General features: G+C 40.5%; 4 protein-coding genes across 9 annotated transcripts in view; 1 reads left to right on the forward strand and 3 right to left on the reverse strand.

Annotated features, from left to right (window-relative positions):
• Positions 1–4,001, reverse strand: part of eml5 (EMAP like 5) — a 57,188-nt gene extending 53,187 nt beyond the window's left edge. For all 5 annotated transcript variants that reach the window (XM_056425919.1, XM_056425918.1, XM_056425917.1 and 2 more), the window contains exon 1: positions 3,538–4,001. In XM_056425919.1, the coding sequence (XP_056281894.1) occupies positions 3,538–3,734 (197 nt within the window). In that variant the 5' untranslated portion in view covers positions 3,735–4,001. The remainder of the gene's footprint in view (positions 1–3,537) is intronic.
• A 530-nt stretch (positions 4,002–4,531) lies between these two features.
• Positions 4,532–9,582, forward strand: ttc8 (tetratricopeptide repeat domain 8). 2 transcript variants are annotated; one of them, XM_056426861.1, is made up of 15 exons: positions 4,532–4,703; positions 4,988–5,011; positions 5,120–5,240; positions 5,342–5,405; positions 5,494–5,653; positions 5,979–6,068; positions 6,149–6,193; positions 6,294–6,379; positions 6,465–6,552; positions 6,649–6,759; positions 6,869–7,008; positions 7,113–7,287; positions 7,427–7,549; positions 8,447–8,530; positions 8,627–9,582. In XM_056426861.1, the coding sequence occupies exons 1-15, from the start codon at positions 4,590–4,592 to the stop codon at positions 8,741–8,743; spliced, it is 1,542 nt and encodes a 513-aa protein (XP_056282836.1). In that variant the 5' UTR covers positions 4,532–4,589; the 3' UTR covers positions 8,744–9,582. The 2 variants fall into 2 exon arrangements, with proteins under 2 accessions (XP_056282836.1, XP_056282837.1); XM_056426862.1 differs by lacking the exon at positions 4,988–5,011.
• On the reverse strand, positions 9,569–14,290 carry LOC130201754 (C-type lectin domain family 4 member M-like). The gene is made up of 6 exons (XM_056426863.1): positions 14,099–14,290; positions 13,185–13,301; positions 11,079–11,327; positions 10,791–10,954; positions 9,997–10,130; positions 9,569–9,793 (listed from the first exon to the last, which is right to left on the reverse strand). The coding sequence occupies exons 1-6, from the start codon at positions 14,214–14,216 to the stop codon at positions 9,643–9,645; spliced, it is 933 nt and encodes a 310-aa protein (XP_056282838.1). The 5' UTR covers positions 14,217–14,290; the 3' UTR covers positions 9,569–9,642.
• A 431-nt stretch (positions 14,291–14,721) lies between these two features.
• On the reverse strand, positions 14,722–17,387 carry LOC130201755 (hepatic lectin-like). The gene is made up of 6 exons (XM_056426864.1): positions 17,268–17,387; positions 16,821–16,919; positions 16,072–16,329; positions 15,739–15,902; positions 15,074–15,210; positions 14,722–14,980 (listed from the first exon to the last, which is right to left on the reverse strand). The coding sequence occupies exons 1-6, from the start codon at positions 17,383–17,385 to the stop codon at positions 14,824–14,826; spliced, it is 933 nt and encodes a 310-aa protein (XP_056282839.1). The 5' UTR covers positions 17,386–17,387; the 3' UTR covers positions 14,722–14,823.
• Between the last annotated feature and the right edge of the window lie 1,295 nt (positions 17,388–18,682).

Here is an 18,682-nt window from a genome sequence, read left to right on the forward strand (position 1 = left end):
CGGCCTTGAGGAGGGTTCTCACCTTGAAGTCGGTTCTCACCTTGAGGACCTCTCTGAAGATGACCTCGGAGACGGCTCTGTGGTCGATCCTGAGGATGGACTTGTTGACGACCTTGAGAACATTCCTGAGGACGGCCTTGATGAATGTACTCATCTTGAAGACGACCCTCACCTTGAGGACGGCGTTGTTGACGGCCCTGTGCACGATCCTGAGGACGGCCTTGTTGACGTACTTGTTGACGGGCTTGAGGACGGCCAGCGCCGTTTCTTTGGGTATTTCCGCAATCCATTTAGTAGAGTGGAGAAGTGGATGTGTGTTGAAGATCTCTGTAGTGCGTCTATAATAAGACAGTGGTGGTTTATTAGTGACTGTGGCGCACAGTAAAATACTTTGCTGGTCTTTGAATGGCTGGTTGTCAAATATCCTGCTGTAGAAGCTGTGAAAGCTGTGAGAAAAAGCAATGCATCTGCTGCTATATATATATTCTGGAGTGGCTTTGATCTGTGTCACACATGATGTCACACTGTCACACATGATGTCACACATGATGTCACACATGTGAGATCAAAGGCGCTCCAGAACCAAGCTGAGCGATGCGCGCGCCGGCATCGGAGCTCCGCTGCGCACGAGCCGAGAATAGTTGTGGGGGGGGGGGGGGGGTAGTGAGAGTGTGCGCGCATTACGGCTGAGCGATACGCGGGCGAGGGGGGGGGGGGGATCACTTTATGTACTGATGTTTTCGACGCACATGTAAAATGTTTCCCCTGTTTGTCAACCTCATGGCTTATCGCCATGGAAACAGTTTATTTCCGCCGTCCACCACTTAAGAGATGACCACTATTTTAGATGTTGTGTAAGTCCCACAAACGTCGGACCATCAAGCCCTCGTGTCTGGGTTCATAATTGTAATATTATATAGAATATTATCCGTAGACAGCTTCTCCAGGAACTGCAAACAAACCCAGATGGCATCCAGTAAAAGACTACAAAACCCAGAGTGTGTGTGTGTATATTATTTGAATGTATTTATATTATTTAATGTAATAATTAATATAATATATATAATAAATACTAACATGTTTACTCATTTTGGAATATTCCAATTATGTGGAACCCGGAGGTTGTGATGACATTATCTGCATTTGTTTAACGAAGGGTAAATCCCAATAAAACAAGTAGAAGAGTTTTGTAATTGTGTTTCATATTGGAAATAAAAAAGGTATTTGTTTTATTTGTTAGAAATTAAACACTGATAACTTCAAGTCAACTCTGCTCAGTAATAGATTACCTCTCTACACGTGAGCAGGACCCACATCCTACCTCTCTCTGCCAGTCCCAGCTGGCTCGCCTGGACGAAGCTATAGGATTGACTGGTTTAACAGTTTCACAGGTCACATGACTAATTTTACTAACACTGGAGGGGGATTTGTGTTTTAACTACAGCAAAGTAACATCCTCTGTGTATTATGCTATTGCTCAACAACCTATGAATTTAATTGAATGTTATGTAAGTCATAGACAGCTGAGCCTTTGACTCCTGTGAAAACGTGCCTGTTAGCTCATCCGCATCTAGATAGATAGATATATACTTTATTAATCCCCAAGGGGAAATTTGTCGTCACAGTAGCAGCACCAATAAACTAAACACACGAGAATAAAAAATAAAATATAAAAAACAGGGATGAAAGATATAGATGTATACAAGAAGTATACAAAGTAAAATATAAAATAAAATATATATATATACAACATATATGCATACACAACACAATACGAATGACTAGTGTAAAATTAAATTAAATATTTAATATAGACAGTGTGCAAAATGCAAAGTGTGTGTATGTGTAAATGAAAATGAAATGTGTGTGTATGTGTGTAGTGTAAATAAATGAAAAAAAGATGGGGGCCCAGTCTAAAGGGACCAGGCGGGAGAAACAAGGCCAGGAATTATTTCATAAAGTAAAACACCAATTTAGATGTGGCTCACAAACAACCAAAATAGACCAAGAAAAGGGAAAACAAGAGCAAGAAAAGAGAGAGAGAGAGAGTTTGGGATTACAGTGCTATGGGAGGGGGCTGCGTCTATTCCACGAGTCAATGCAACGTGAGAGTCGCCCAACAGTTATTCAGCACTAAATCTGACGAGGGTTGCTCCTGGTGGTGCCATCGCAGTGTAAGTCAAAGGAAGTGTTCATGGGAGCTTCACAAGCACTCCTCTGAGATCTGCATTTAAAATGACATGTGCATGTCAAAGCTTTATATCTATATGCTAAACAACCATGCTGCAGGACATGCAAACAGAAGACCACATAACACCGTGAGGAGCTCTATGGGATTGAATCCTTACAACTTTGCTTGCAGTATAACAAATGGACAGACGGTTGAATGGTTTAGCAATTCATTACGTTTGCAAAGTTATTCGTCTTGCACATGCAGGCAGCGGCTCGTCCGGCTAAGTGCTCGAAGTCAGGCACTTCATCCACTGGGAAGCAGACGGTTAGTATCTCTATTGTTCCATTAATAATGGAGCGGGAGTCCAGCTGACTACCGACACAGTATATAACGCTATCTCCAGGCCAACCCACACATACATGTCAACACAAGCACTGGAGCGGTGGACACAGGTCGCTGTTGCATGGCATGCTGAGTAACAGCTTGAGAAGCAGGATCATCACATGCGTCACGTAACACTGGTTATGTTGCCGTGTTTGATCAAAGAAAAGGTGATTCGTGGTTTGTTGGAGTTATTTCAACCCACAGAAAGCAATCCAAGGACCAAAGGAGCATTTCAAGGACAGCTCAAGTGCATTTTCATTTTCAGCAGCATTAACCGCATTAGATTTAGTAATAACCCCGATGTGCTCGAAAGACAATTATGTAGGCTGCCGTTTTGAAAAAAGCTTTTAATAAATGTTGAAATGTGTCTGCTACCAGATAACGGTGACATCAATGTAAATCTCCACCAAAGGAAAACATGTTGATTCATTGTTGAGGTAATCGATTAACAGTTCAAGTCATTTATGAGGCAAACATTGGAAATATGTTTAAATGTAAAAAATGCGCGTCGCTTTTATCCCTGGAATATTTTTTATAAATGAAATATCTTTTGAGTTTTGAAGACTGCTCGTTAAGCAAAACGACATTTAAAAAATAATCCCCTCTCGTGAAAAAATCGCAAGCGGCATTTCCTTCTATTTTATATATTTAATGATGAATTAAGGGTCTGATCGTTAACTCTGCTGAAATAATCTCGCAGGAGAGAGAGAGAGAGAGAGAGAGAGAGAGAGAACACACCCCTGGGGGAAAGTATGTGTCTTGCTGAAGTGACACTGAAGTCCCTTAAACACTACGATGCTGCTGCTGCTGTGTGTGTGTGTGTGTGTGTGTGTGTGTGTGTGTGTGTAGGTGTGTGTGTGTCATCTTTGAGCTTCACACACATAGATATCATATTACATGACTCAAGGTGACACACGCGCCCACAATGACACCGCTGTCCGAGGTGCTGAAACAAACCGTTCCGCGCGTCATTACTTTACCTGATTATGTCATCGTTGTGCCCCAGGTAGAATTTCTGCTTGTGCTCCCGGGTATTGTACACAACTCCCACCCCGGCGACGAAATAGACGATCTCCTTGGCGGCGGTGTAGTACAGGTTGTTGCGGCACTGATGTCCCCGGTATCCGTACACCCACTCCAGTCTCAGGTGGCAGTTGGGAGCAGTTCTGTCAGCCATGTCCGTACTTCCGCGTGTGTCCCTCTGTCGCTATCACGCAGGTTTTCCGATTTAGTGTCATTCACCAAAAAAAAGGATTTATTTTAAGCCCGTGCGTCCCATTAGATCCGTTGGATTTTCACCGGTCCAGAGAAAGCGTTGAAATGAGGCATTTTATACGTCTAATGTGAGCGTGTATAGTCTTTCTCTCCGGTAAGATGAAAGCTCTATATCTCTATTTCAGAAACAGGTTCGCTGTTCTCTTGAGAGTCTACTTCCCCTGCTTCTTCCCGCGGCTCGCAGTCCTTCCTCGACACAGGTCACAGCTTCTGTCAAATCCTCCAAAGATGGAGCTGCTCTGTTATTCCGCAAGCCCCGGCCACAAATATGACGACGTTCCGTGTCGTCCAATCAAATCTCTTGGCTCATCTTTGAGAAATTTAAAGCAGGAAACGACATCTCAAAGTTATGCGGGACTAATATTTACTGGGTATCAGGATTTGAATTTAACATCAACTCGTTGTGTCTTACTGAACATATAATACGCATAATTAAAACCCCGAAAATAAATAGGATTTTATTTTATATACACATAAGACTGTTGTCACAATATAGACCTGCATTCCAACAACTATTATACTTTAATAGTCGTATATGTTTCCATAGATGTGACTTTTTTAAAGACGAAAATGACTAAACCAAAAAAAAGAATTAGAACAAAATACTTTTATTCGCGGAACTTCAGCAGTGAAGCCCCGCCCTCCTCCGTCGTTGCCTAGCGACAGAGGAAGCATCGGTCTCGCCGCCCATGGCCGCCATCTAAACAACTCGCTAGCAGACTTTTACACCTAACGTCAGACTTTCCACAGCGACGCGATGGAGGTGACGATGGATCCTTTGTTTCTGGCGTTGAGCTATTTCCGGAGGAGGAGGCTCCAACAATGTTCGGACATTTGCACAAAAATATTGCAAGACAACCCGTACGACCAGGTACTGTGGCGTCGTTAGCTTAGCATGCTAACGATTATCCCTAAAGGAAAGCCTCCTTGTTGGCTAGGAATGCGGAAGCTGGTGTATAATCCCGATTAGTCGAGTCTTTGAAGGTTATCACTACGTTTGATTCCTTAGCAGTAGGTGTTAGAATACACATGTTTCTCATCTGCTGCTGTTCATGGTCACTAGAACACATTTACGTTTCTCTGCATCAAGTTTCCATATTCATTGCCACCTCAACTTTCTTCTTCTCTCACTAACTCTTTCCATGCTGTCTCAAGGACCACTCCTTAACTCTCTCAGAGGTAACCTCGTTACTCTCTGCCTTCCTTGTTATACGTGTGTGGTTCAACACCTGGCTGATCCATGTTCACCTGTACATCCATATGACTGAAGCATCGTGTGCTTCTCAGGCTGCATGGAGCTTGAAAACTCGCGCTCTTACAGAGATGGTATACATCGATGAAATCGAGGTCGACCAGGAAGGGATAGCTGAGATGATGCTGGATGAAAGCTCTATTGCTCAAGTTGCACGTAGGTGTCAACTCCTCTCAGTGCCTTTAAAGCGATGACATGTAATAATTGGTAAATGTAATCCATTGTTAAATTATTGATACGACTTGACTCTCTTCCAGGACCAGGAACGTCACTGAGGCTACCTGGAACAAGTCAGGGCGGAGGTCCCACACCGGCTGTCAGGTACTGTCTCCCAGAAAATGATTGAGCATTGATTTTTTTTCATCAAAGTAGGAGATGTCTGATCAGAATATTCTCTTCTTTATTCCAGGCCTTTGACCCAATCAGGGCGTCCGATCACGGGATTTGTGAGGCCCGGCACACAGTCGGGACGTCCTGGGACGATGGAGCAGGCCATCAAGACCCCGCGCACTGCTAGCACCGCCCGTCCTGTCACTAGTGCTTCTGGAAGATTCATTCGTCTGGGAACAGTGAGTAAATACTCTTTGGGTCCGTCCGCGTCGACAGAAAGACAAACCAGTACGAAACACAAATACACTTTCCACACCAAAGCTCTTATATTGAAACACAGCCTCTGCCTGCTGAATTTGGGCGAACAAAATACATATTTTCTTCTTTAAAAAAGATATCCAACATGATATTTGTGTATTATTGATATTTGTTTATAGTATTTTCAAATACAATATGTTCTACTAATATCTTTTAGTGGACTTATTTATTTGTAATAGCTTTCTTTAGCTGTATTGACAATGAAGAAAGCCGTAAACATGACACTTTGTTTTAACGTTTCTACAGGCTTCGATGTTAACCAATCCAGAAGGACCGTATATAAACTTGTCGCGACTAAATCTGGCCAAGTATTCCCAAAAACCGCATTTATCCAGGGTAAGATTGAGACCATCATTTGCAAAAATGTGTCGAAATTATATATTTTTCTGACACGTCACCATACTTTCCCTTCTCAGACATTGTTTGAGTACATCTTCCATCATGAAAACGATGTAAAAAATGTAAGTGTTTAATAAATCTAAGTTGTGAAGAATATGTGGTTAACATTGTAAGAATGTTGACAATTATTCACGCAACACAAACTTTAATTTGATCATCCAGGCTTTAGATTTGGCTGCTCAAGCTACTGAACATGCTCAGTTTAAAGACTGGTGGTGGAAAGTTCAGCTGGGGAAATGCTACTACAGGTAACTCACCGGCATCCAAAGGGTTCTGACATTCAAGCATAATTGTTGTAATCTATGTCACGATTAATGTCTCTGACCTTTGCAGGCTTTGTTTATATCGAGAGGCAGAGAAACAGTTTAGATCAGCTCTCAACCAGAAAGAGATGGTGGATACATATCTCTACCTTGCGAAGGTCGTCACACATCACCAATGTGTCGCACAATGGTAAAATACTCTTTCCCTCATGCCAAAAGTCAGCTATAAAGGACCTTGTGTGTGTTTGCATCAGGTGTATCAGCGCCTGGATCAACCAATCACAGCCCTCAAACTTTTCAAGCAAGGTCTGGACCACTTTCCTGGTGAGGTTACTCTTCTAACAGGAATCGCTCGCATACACGAGGTACAGTATGTCACCGTTATCCTGACTAGATTCAACTTAGTTCTCACTCCCAAATACAACTGGCAAAATGAAATAGGAAACCATTTGTACTGCTTGTTCTGTGCCGCAGGAGATGAACAACATCCCTTCAGCCACCGAGTATTACAAAGATGTCCTGAAGCAGGACAACACTCACGTGGAGGCGATCGCCTGCATAGGCAGCAACCACTTCTACACGGATCAGCCTGAGATGGCTCTGCGCTTCTACAGGTCAGATGCACACGCATGCATCATTTATGTGACGTATTGTTGCACTATAGGTTATTAGAAATGATATCCCATCCGTGATTCGATGTGTTTTCTCCGAATGCTAGGCGGCTACTTCAGATGGGGGTGTACAACTGCCAGCTGTACAACAACCTGGGCTTGTGCTGCTTCTACGCCCAGCAGTACGACATGACTCTGTCCTCCTTCGAGAGGGCTCAGGCCCTGGTGGCCAATGATGAAGAGCGGGCCGATGTGTGGTACAACATAGGTCACGTGGCTGTGGTGAGCTCACGATCCCCAAAAGCATCCCAGATTGTCAGTTGATTTAATAATATTCAATAAGGATGAAAGAAAGTAGAGCCCACAAGCTTCCAACGGATACTTCAGTTGGCAATAAAGTGCATGTGTTCTATGTTTACAGGGCATCGGAGACTTGACTCTGGCCTACCAGTGCTTTAAACTGGCTCTGGCTAATAACAATGACCATGCGGAGGCCTACAACAACCTGGCTGTGCTGGAGCTGCGCAAAGGACGGATTGAACAGGTGGAAATAAACCGTTGAGTCATTATCTCTGCCACTGTTTATTTGAGAGGAATTCTATCATTTTGGTGTCCTATAAGACAATATTTAAGAACCATTAAAGTCATTGTTGTTAAACTTAAATATAGCATGTATTAAGACCCGGAACAGAATGTATTGTTTGAAAATGTTGGTACGATACAGCAGTCAGCCATCAGCTGGAAGTCGGTACCCTGCAAGTGGAAAGCTGAAAGTGCGGGGATATGAAAACCGGTGTGTTTTGGGATAATAATGAGACTTCGAATGGGACTTATGTGCACGACTAACATTTTTAGGGATGTTTGGATGTCATTCCACACATAAAGTACCAATTATTTCTGTCTTTTAGTTGCCTTGAAAGTCTGCTTGAAACACTGCATTACATCTTGATGTTCAGTGAATCCCTAACAGCTGCTTTCCTCTTCAACTCCAGTGAAACTGGAGTTGAAGAGGAAAGCTGGCAGAATTGTTTGTTTGTTTGTTTGTATTTTTTATTCAGTCAATCAAATCAAATACAATACAATATTATCCGATATAATATACAAAAGAGAAAGACTGAAAAGGTATAGGTAGAAGCAAAAAAATGCTTATAAATTCCTATCCTAAATTGAAATCAAAATAAATCAGAAAATTAATATAAAATAAAGAAGAAAATAAAACAACAACAAAAAAACAACAATAAACAAAATAAAAAACAAAATATATTTATATATACAACCACATACATCTTCCAATTTAATACGTTTTTAATTACATTTATAACTCTGAATGATGTCTTACCGGTCTGACTTAGAAGATGCCTGACTGTAAACAAACTATAACAAACCATAAATGACGATTATAATGTCGATAATACGAACGGTTGTCCTGTCCTTCATCCAGTCTAAAGCGCTGCTGCAGACGGCTGCATCACTGGCCCCTCACATGTATGAGCCACACTTCAATCTCTCCATTCTCTGTGAAAAGGTAATGTGTCGCTCTTTAATCCATCTAAAAATAAACATCTGATTGTGTAATCTCCACAATCCAGCCTGCCGATGCGATGATGTTGTCTGTTTATAGATCGGAGACCTTCAAAGCAGCTACACCGCCGCCCAAAGGTCTGAGGACTCCTTCCCGGAGCACGTGGAGACTCAGCAGCTCCTGAAGCAGCTCCGGCAGCACTTTGCGGCTCTGTGAGCGTCCGAGCATCAGGCTGAGACGGAGAGGTGTGGTTTGAACAATACAGTAGTTAAATATAAGAAATATTGCATTCTAGTGGTGTCCATGGGACTCCTGAAGAAAAAGATATTTATTACAAATGGGATGGGCAGGTAAGTCAGATATGGAAATCAACACACGGGCATTAGTTTTGCTTTATTTTTGTCGGAAGTGACTTATTTGGCTGTTCTCATTTGAGCCCTCTGATCCAACAAGACAGCTGTTTTGGAAATTAGCTCCAGTGGTTAAGTTAACTCTTACTGGTTATTATTTTATTATCATACTTCATTATCATTATCCATAATGATAAATATCTGGGATTTCTGCAAGCTTAACTTCACAACTCACTGATGACTGACACTTTAAGTCAGGGGTGTCAAACTCCTGTTCTCCGTGGGCCACACATCCATTTAATTTGAAACCTTCAAAATAAAAGCACAGGATATTTTTCTTACATTTCTTGAAGAAAAGGTGATTATAAAATCTTTCAAGTTGTCAGGGGCCACATGAAATGATGTGGCAGGCCGGATTTGGCCCGCGGGCCATGTGTTTGACACGTGCTTTAAGTGTTGCTATGAATGTACAATGTGTGCACAGCTGGGTGTTGTCCTGATAAACTGCTACCCTAGTGTACAGATATTTATCGTAGAAATGCATATGTACATAATCAAAATATTTATTACAGTATAATGGTTAACCTACATTTTGTAGTTCATTTCGTAAATCAAATGTATTTTTGGTATTTTGACCTTCCTTTCCATTTTGAAGTCAACAAATATTGACATGACAATAAAAAGAAATGTAAAAGTCTTTAAAAAGCAATCAATTATTTATTCAAACACTTAATTGAAGCCAAAATGTGATTTCAAAATAGCACATTAATTCGTAGACCTCGGTGGTCTTTGGCAAATCCATTTCAGGTGATAACTGCATGGAGCATCATTCCAGGCCTGAAAGGGGTTGCTTTTGGGAAACGTCGCTACACAGTCCTCATTACCCTGATTGTTGGGCTCTCCATCAATCCAGTACCTGTAACGCAAATAATAAGTTGATTTCGTGCACTATATGTTAAAACAATTTACTCACTGCTTATTGATTTTTAAGAGTGGTATTACAAATGTTTGATTGCCACAGCTGTAACTATAATGTCTTTATCGCAGCAGTTATACAATCCCGATATTTGACTGAAATGAATGATCTTTTTGTCGTATCTCTGCGTGTGTCACATGTACCCCTCAGTCAGTCTCGTTCCATCCAGCCACTTCCAAGTCCCTTCCTGCTCCGTATCCGTCAATCCGATCCAGAAGTCTGTGGAGCCTGTGCTTTGAGGGTCCTTATATCCGCTTATCAAGCGAGTTATTGCCAGCTGCCAGGACCGCAAATGTACAAACACAAACATACATATGTCAGTGGGGCAGTGTAACTAAGTACATTCACTTAAGTACTCTAAATATGAGGTATTTGTACTCCTTGTTATGCGACTTTATTCTTCTACTCCACCACATGTCAGAGGAAACGTTGCAAAAGCTGAAAAGTGGACTTTTTTAGAGGGATGTGGTTCTCACAGGCCAGCGATGCAACAAACAGATTAAACATAGCTGTAGAATAAACTACCTCAAAGTATCATAAGGAATTACAATTAGCACAATGCGCAGCAGTAATATTAGTTCAAAAACATAATATATAAACTGATAGTAAAATACTGACAGAACATTTTACGGCTGAATAAATACTTTACTTCATCCTTGAAGGTAATTTTGCTGCTAATACATAATTTTACTTAAGTGCATTTTAATTCAGGATTTGTACCTGCAGTGGAGTATTTCACACGTGTGGTATTATAACTTTCCCTTAAGTAAAGGATGTGATACACGTACAGTACATTCATTTATCACGTTGGGTTCTATCTTACATTGACCTCACACTGCTCAGATATTACATGTCATTATAAAAGCCAATTCCCAAAATGTAACGGCGGAGTTTGTCCAGGGATTTTAATCTGTTGACTAAATATGTTGAGTCTTACGTGATTCTCTCTGCTGTTTATCACTGCCAAGTCACCTCCTTGGATTTTGCAGAACTCTCTCGCGTCATCCCACGATCTGGGTAAAATATCTTCAGAGAAAGCGAAGTAGTAGCACACCGAGTTCATGAAGGTCCATCCTGGTAGGCAGTGTCTGCAGCCCTCCTCTGTGGCCCGAGAAAACGGAAACACAACGTGTTGTTGTCTGAGTCGCAATCATTCTGTTTTTAAACCTCCATAACACACAAAATGTGATTAAAAAGAAATCGACGGAACGAAAGCAGCTCCTACTCAGCATTGGGATGTGGGACCTCAGCGCAGAGATGTCAATGTGAATCTGGTCGTCCATCTTCTCGTAGTATTCGGTTCTTGTACTCTGGTGTGCGATCTCCCATTTGGTCATTTGCTGCTCACTGATCTCTTTCGCCAGCTGTTTCTTGGCTTCATCCCTGCTTTGGATTATCGTGTCGTAAGAAGCCTGCAGTTTGGCCACCTCGCTGCTGATGTCCGTGACCATCTGCCCATCAGTTAGTTTGTTATCTGTAAGTGGCCACGCCAGAGTGTTCCTCAAGTTAAAATGAATAAACACTTATTACAGTACAGATACACTTAGCCTACAGTGGCTGTACATTAATACGTCAACGATGAGGATGAGGAAAAAAGTCAAATGAAAAACATTTATACAGCCACAGTATTAACGTCATACAGTCGGGTCCATAAATATTCGGACATTGACACAATTTTTATCATTTTGGTTGACTGCAAAGGATTTCCAACCAAGTATTAAAATTGACAATTACAACGATGATAATGTTAGTTTGTCCAATTACTTTTGGTCCCTTAAAAAGATGGTGACACGTATACAATGTGTTGTAATTCCTACACCGTTCCCCTGATGTGATGTAAAGACCCTCAAATTAAAGCTGAACGTCTCTTAAAGCATATCGTGATTGTTTCATTCAAAATCCATCGTGGTGGTGTACAGAGCCAACATGATGAAAATTGTGTCAATGTCCCAATATGTATGGACCCGACTGTAGATACATTCATAACTAGAACGGGCACTCGGTAGAGTGCATACTTTCGCATATCACAAGATTGGGCATTGAATTATGAACATTTTGGCATTAATTAGTTAGTTAATCGTTTTATTTGAAGAGGGACAATTGCATGCCAATTGGACAAAAATGTATCGTGCTATGGTAAAAAAAAGATTTTGACCTTTCCATGACCTTGACCTTTGACCCGATTGATCCCAAAATCTAATCAAATGGTCCCCGGATAATAACCAATCATCCCACCAAATTTCATGCGATTCGGTTCAATACTTTTTGAGTTCTGCGAATAACACGCATACAAATAAATAAATACACGGCGATCAAAACATAACCTTCCGCATTTTCAATGCGAAGGTAATAAATAATAATATAATTATATATTACTCAGTTATTTGACTCCATTCTTTACTTTACTTTAAAACATCAAGTCAAAGGCTGAAAAACCCTACATCCTGGGTTATGGATCGTATTTCTTTATATGTGTTCATTGTGAAGCCCTTTGCTTTGAATCCAGGGCCTATGCAAATAATATTATTACTATTTTTAAAGTTATAATGGAGTGAATTCAAATTACTCAAGTACTTTAGGGACAATTTTGGGGGACTTGTACTTTACTTAAGTATTTCTGTTTTATGCAATTTTATACTTTTACTCCACTACATTTTAGAGGCAAATGTTATACTTTCTGCTTTTGTTTTTGTGAATTTGATGATTGATTCAGATGAATAATACAACATATAAACCATTTAAAATCATTATTATATATTATTGTAGGTTAAAAGCTACCCAGCAGTATATAAGTAAAGTAACTGAAATGAGCTCCCCTCCACGAGCTGCTACATTAAAAGAGACTGACTAAAGTGATGAATGCTGACATACTTATACTCTTAGTGCTTTGAGTATATTTTGATGTTAATAATTCTGTAATTGAGCTCCCCACTGACATCAGGACAGCAGGAAGTCTCTACATCTTCCGCCAGAAACTAAAAACACATCTTTTCCAACTATATCTGGATTAAAACACAGATTAGCACTTCAGTGGCACTTGAATGGCTCTTACTATGATACTTTTGTAGTTCGACTATCTTGAAGAAATGTTACTTTCTGTATTCTTGTTGTTCTTAGATTGTACTCTTTGTTGAATGCACTTATTGTAAGTCGCTTTGGATAAAAGCGTCTGCTGAATGACATGTGATGTAATAATGTGATGAACTTGGGTATGATTTTGAATGCAGGACCTTGACTTGTAGTCAGAATCACATTTATTGACCAAGTATGCGTTCACCTCAATTAGAGACGTCACCGCGTACCGAGGAGAAAAGAGTTCACGGTGACTTACAGTAGACTCCCAGGCCGACGTCGACGGCCAGGAGAACCACAGCGAGCACCGCCAGGCCCGCTGTGAGCCGTTGGTGATGATTCAAAGAGGACTCAGGTCTCACCATCAGCATGGACACTACACAGAGGCACGGTGGGTCAAGAGCACTCACAATATGACAATATACACAACATACACAACAATACACAACAATATACGAACAATTCAATAGAAACAGGCAGCGGTAATAATCCACTGCCATGCGGGCACAGCTGATTATAATCATCTGGAAAATATAAAAATGGATTCATGAGTGAGAGACAAGATGAAACAAATGAAAACACGCACTGAACTAGAACGGGCACTCGGTAGAGCGCATACCTTCGCATATCACAAGATTGGGCATTGAATTATGAACATTTTGGCATTAGTTGCATGCCAATTGGTATGGTAATTGCTATGGTCAAAATAAGATTTTGACCTTTTCATAACCTTGACCTTTGACCTGATCGATCCCAAAATCTAATCAAATGGTCCCCGGATAATAACCAATCATCCCACTAAATTTCATGCGATTCGGTTTAATATTTTTTGTGTTATGCGAGGAACACGCATACAAATAAATAAATACACGGCGATCAAAACATTACCTTCCGCATTTTCAATGCGAAGGTAATGACATGCAGGCGATTGACAGACAAATGAGACAGTTTAGGTTGTTTTCTTCTTTAAATGTGTCTGTATATTGTAATGAAAATATTCAATAGTTGAGCTATACACTGATTAAAAAATATGTACTTAATTACTGATAGCAAACCGAGGATACATGTTAAAATAGCATATAAATACCACAGTGATGTGTTTCTAGCTCTTACAGAACGGATATAACAGTCTCGCTGATGTGCGTTGATGTGATTTATTCAGTTGTCATTTACCTTGTTGCTTCTCTGGGTATGAGGAGAGAGTTTGATCATCCTCACTGAAGTCATCTTGATAAATCATTCTCTTATATGAACCATCAAAAGTAACACCTGAATTTTCTCTTTCCTCCATTTTGACTGCTAAAAAGAGAGCAGCCTGACTGTGGAGGGCAGATTGTTTGTTAGGACCTTGCCCTGTCTGTGTGCGTGTGTGTGTGTGTGTGTGTGTGTGTGTGTGACATTACAAACAGAAAATCAGGTAAATTTGTTAAATATTTACAGGGCTGCATGTGATTTGAAGTGCAGTGTCATTTTTTGATTAAAAGGGTTTCTAATGTCGTCATACAGCCGAGCTTTATAAGATTATTTATGTTCTACTTTATACAACTGGACATATTGTGTTTTCTCAGATTTGTTATTGAGTTACACGAACAAATGGGGAATCAACAAGTTAATCAAATGTACTGTGTGCACTGACCAGTGTTGTAATGATGTGGGACATTTTTACACCAACGGTTTTCTGCTAAGATAATAGAGAAACATGCAGAGATAGAGAGGCCTATAGAGAAGTCTGCTGTATGGACGAGCACTGCACATATGCCACATATTATGCGTGTAATATTAAATAGTCACAAACAAACATTGGCGCTCCATGTATCGAGCTGCAATTTGTTTATTTGAAAGATTTTGCATCGCCACAACGTATTTGTCCAGTTACTGTGATTTACACTTGAGATGCTTCATGTTTGGCTCGGCTCCATTTCACAGATCCATTCGTATAGATGTACAATGCAGTGTCCGTTATAGAACGCTCCCTTAATGTCAGTCACGTGATACAAAGCAGCACAGTTCCCACTCTGAAGTCCTTCATTGGAAGGCTGCCCACTTTTCCAGTACCTTGAGAAAATCAAAATTCGATATTCAGAGACAAATGTAGTTCCACCATGTTATAAATCGATAGTAAGAGCTGACAGTCGGTGAGATGCTTACGCTGTTTCCACCTCAGTGACGTCGTTAACCCAAACCCATGTTCCTGGTATCTTGACATCAGTGAGGCCGATCCAAAATCCATTCTCCCACCACAAAGTGCTGCTTTTTGGACTTGCAAAGTTATCAGTGATGAGTTGCTGAAAGAGAGCAGACACAGGAGCTGGACAATGTGTTGGACACCACATTTCATCTCTTACACGATATGAAACAGAGTCATGAGAAATGTACTTTTATTGAACCGTGAAACCAGGAGTCATTACTTTTTTTTTTATTCTGAGAAAATGATACGCTAGAACACAGGTGTCAAACACAAGGCCCGCGGGCCAACTCCGGCCCGCCGCATCATTTTATGTGGCCCCTGACGGCTTGAAAGACATGTGTTCCCCTTTTCTAAAAGAAATTGAAAAAAATGTCCCGTGCTTTTATTTTGAAGGTTTAAAATTAAATGGATTTATGTTGTAATATTAGAGACATTTTCCGATGTACAATATGTCTACACTCAAATAAAAAATAATCGAATGCAAAGAGAGTTATTTAACAATATGTTCGAGGAGTTTATAAAGTGTTTCCGGCCCTTTAAGAGGGCAGCCATGGCCCACGGTAAAAATGAGTTTGACACCCCTGCACAAGAACTATTGGTATTTATTTCAGTGATGGACACCCACCTGCTCAGCTGAGTTATCGATCACAAGTAGGTCGCCCCCTTGACTCATGCAGTGTGCTCTGCTGTCCCGCCAGTTCTTTTTGGAGTTAGACGCATGGTAAGAAAAATAATAGCAGGATGAATTAAGAAACCTCCATCCTTGAAGGCACCTGCCACACGATCCCTCTGCGTAAAACAGCAGATTGGAAATAAGATATTTTTCATATTCTCTCAAAATGATTACGAAACATAACAAATACATACATTTTACATCTGGGGGAGGGGGGGGGGGTCTTGACCATTGTAAACGCACTGGAGTGTGTCCCGCCGAAGAGAGTTTGGAAGTCCGTCTTACCTACTGTAGTTTTATTAGACTGCAGGTTTGTCTTCTCTGTCTTGAGGGTCTCTATCTGAGCCTGAAGGGCGTCAGTGCGGGTTACCATCTGCTTCAGTTGCCGCTTCAGATGCAGATGTTTGGCTCGCTGTGTCGCTAATTGTGTCTGGGCCTCAGCTTTAGCTTTGATGACGTCACTGTTGTTGTGGAGATGGTTCATCTCGATGATGATGGGAGAAATAGCTGAACGAGGAACCTGAAGGTTCTCACCTTTGACACCTGAGGCATGAAAATGTGTTAAAAGAAACCGTGGCAACACCGGCGTGTGTGAACAACGGTGGTAATGACGACTTGAAGAGGTCAATGGGCTCTGGGGAATTATGATACACATTTTTCTCTATTTTGTGACATTTTAAATGCCAAAAGATCAAGTCAATTAATCGACAACGTCTTTGGCGGACTAATTGACAATATTGATAAAATAAAAAATATTAAAATATTCATTAGTTACAGCCCTATCGTATCGTATCCTCGTAATGTATTACAGTAGGGCTGAATCTAATCCATATGTATCGATCATGAGTCTCTCTGTCGTCAGGTTTCTGAAGAGCTCTCGTAAAGCTCATTTTGATGGGTGAGTTATATCAAATGTCACCCCAAAATTAGCTAGCCAAAAGCTTTTTTTTGTCCCAAGATGTAAATATGTTGATTATTGCTGTAAATCGGAGCATTTTAACATAATACAGCGTATTAACCGGTCAAATACTTACAGTAAATCCCAATGACGACAGCAATAATCAGCAGAACAGCATTCAGCAGGCCCAGGCTGAGGACAACCAGTCGGGGGGGGAACACAGATCCGCCTCGCTCTGGACACAGACCACATCGGGAAACTCTGAATATTATATTTCATCTTAAGTTAGACGCACAGAATACAGTTAAGAGCAATATCATGGTGACCTTCGAATGGGTTACACAGAATTGTATGGCTATAATTATAGAGTTAAAATCATCTCGTTTGGAGTTTTTAAACCATGGAATGTAGTTGAAGATTATAAGCAGTTTTCATAAATTTCAAACCTATAAGTCACCAAAACAACTGAAGTTACAGTGAGTCATTTTGAGAGAGAAAAGAGAGAAAAGAAGTAGGACCGTGGTCAGAAACTGTCGAGGATTTTCTATTTTAATTGTTTATTGTTGTTGTAAGTTAGTTGTACCTTGTCCAAATGTTTGATGGTGAGAGTCCGAATATCCATTTGTGTTGAAATCTTGAGAAATGTTCTGTTCAACTGATAATTCGTCTCCTGGTTCTGACTGTGACTGTGAGTTCTCCATTGTGCCGCAAATGGTGCCTATTGATCTGTTGGTCTCCTGCTTATACCAATGATAAGGCTTGTGTGTGTGTGTGTGTGTGTGTGTGTGTGTGTGTGTGTGTGTGTGTGTGTGTGTGTGTGTGTGTGTGTGTGTGTGTGTGTGTGTGGGTAACTTATTAACATTGTATAACCGTATTATAATTGCAGAGGTTGGGCCACATTTGCTCCCCCTTGCCAAACATATATTAGTTAGTGAAAGTGTGGGAAAAAAACAATTTTGAATTTCTGGCACTGAAGTTGAAACTAAAATAATAATATCAAAATACCCACTTTGTGGTGCAATATTGTTAATTATTTACTGACTTTAAATAGAAGACATCTAGAAACTTTGATCTTATAAATGTGATGTCCTCTCCAAAGAGTTAATTGGATCAGGTAAAAATACATGTGAGCTACCGCTCTGAAGGAAGGTCATGACCTACTGGTGGAAATGTGTTAGTGACCAACATGTAACCTGGGGATTCACAATATTGATTCATTATTAATTATATAATCAGAAGTAGCGTACACACACATAATGAATTAGACGTATCTAAATGTGCATGCACAGACATACGGCTAAAAAACAGCAACAGCGTAGAACAATCATTTGACGATAAACCAAGTGAGACATATCCGAAATGTGAGAGTAGCTCTCCATGTTTCAGTCTTAAACAATAACTCATATCGTCACCTCCGACCGCAGTGTTCACACACAGCACAGCACTAAATCACGCTTTAGATTAAAGTGCTACATTAAGATGATGTGATGTTGTTAGAGGGGCGAAGACACTCACAGCTGAGTTAGAACGGAGCCTGTTAGATGTTGAATGAGTTTGACATCACAGTGATGAATAGTAATAACGGTACAAATGGAAAGCACAGGTAAGAATAAACCAACTGTCTTTATTTTGTATTGCCTCGTGATCCACACATGCTCACTCTTCCACGTTGGAATGTTTTATTCTAAAATGACACAAATATAACAAGTACATACATGGTGTGTATTACTAGGTTGCAAACGAACCATGAACATTAAATATCAGAGAAAATAAACAGCCTTAAATACGTCTGTATCAATAACCTAGATAAAAGACAGGTATATATAACTCAATACTGCCATCTAGCGGTAGAAAGGGTAAACACATTTACTCTGCGTCTCTTCATAAACTCAAGAAACAGCACGATATAAATACACGAGCGCTATCAGCAAAAACTCTGCACACAAACATGACTTTGATTAAACTATATTACTTGTATTTTGACAGACTTCCGGGTGG

This window comes from Pseudoliparis swirei, chromosome 11 (genome assembly GCF_029220125.1).
Source record: "Pseudoliparis swirei isolate HS2019 ecotype Mariana Trench chromosome 11, NWPU_hadal_v1, whole genome shotgun sequence".
In the NCBI taxonomy this organism is placed as follows: domain Eukaryota; kingdom Metazoa; phylum Chordata; class Actinopteri; order Perciformes; family Liparidae; genus Pseudoliparis; species Pseudoliparis swirei.

Coding starts and splice junctions, on each gene's coding strand:
- ttc8 (XM_056426861.1), top strand. CDS start 4,590: ATGGAGGTGACGATGGATCCTTTGTTTCTGGCGTTGAGCTATTTCCGG. Junction 4,704..4,987: donor AAGACAACCCGTACGACCAG/GTACTGTGGCGT, acceptor TGCTGTCTCAAG/GACCACTCCTTAACTCTCTC. Junction 5,406..5,493: donor GGTCCCACACCGGCTGTCAG/GTACTGTCTCCC, acceptor TCTTTATTCCAG/GCCTTTGACCCAATCAGGGC.
- LOC130201755 (XM_056426864.1), bottom strand. CDS start 17,385: ATGGAGAACTCACAGTCACAGTCAGAACCAGGAGACGAATTATCAGTT. Junction 15,903..16,071: donor GTCTAATAAAACTACAGTAG/GTAAGACGGACT, acceptor TGTTTTACGCAG/AGGGATCGTGTGGCAGGTGC. Junction 14,981..15,073: donor GTCACTGAGGTGGAAACAGC/GTAAGCATCTCA, acceptor GATTTTCTCAAG/GTACTGGAAAAGTGGGCAGC.
- LOC130201754 (XM_056426863.1), bottom strand. CDS start 14,216: ATGGAGGAAAGAGAAAATTCAGGTGTTACTTTTGATGGTTCATATAAG. Junction 13,302..14,098: donor ATACCCAGAGAAGCAACAAG/GTAAATGACAAC, acceptor GCCTCTGTGTAG/TGTCCATGCTGATGGTGAGA. Junction 11,328..13,184: donor CGTCGGCCTGGGAGTCTACT/GTAAGTCACCGT, acceptor GGCCACTTACAG/ATAACAAACTAACTGATGGG.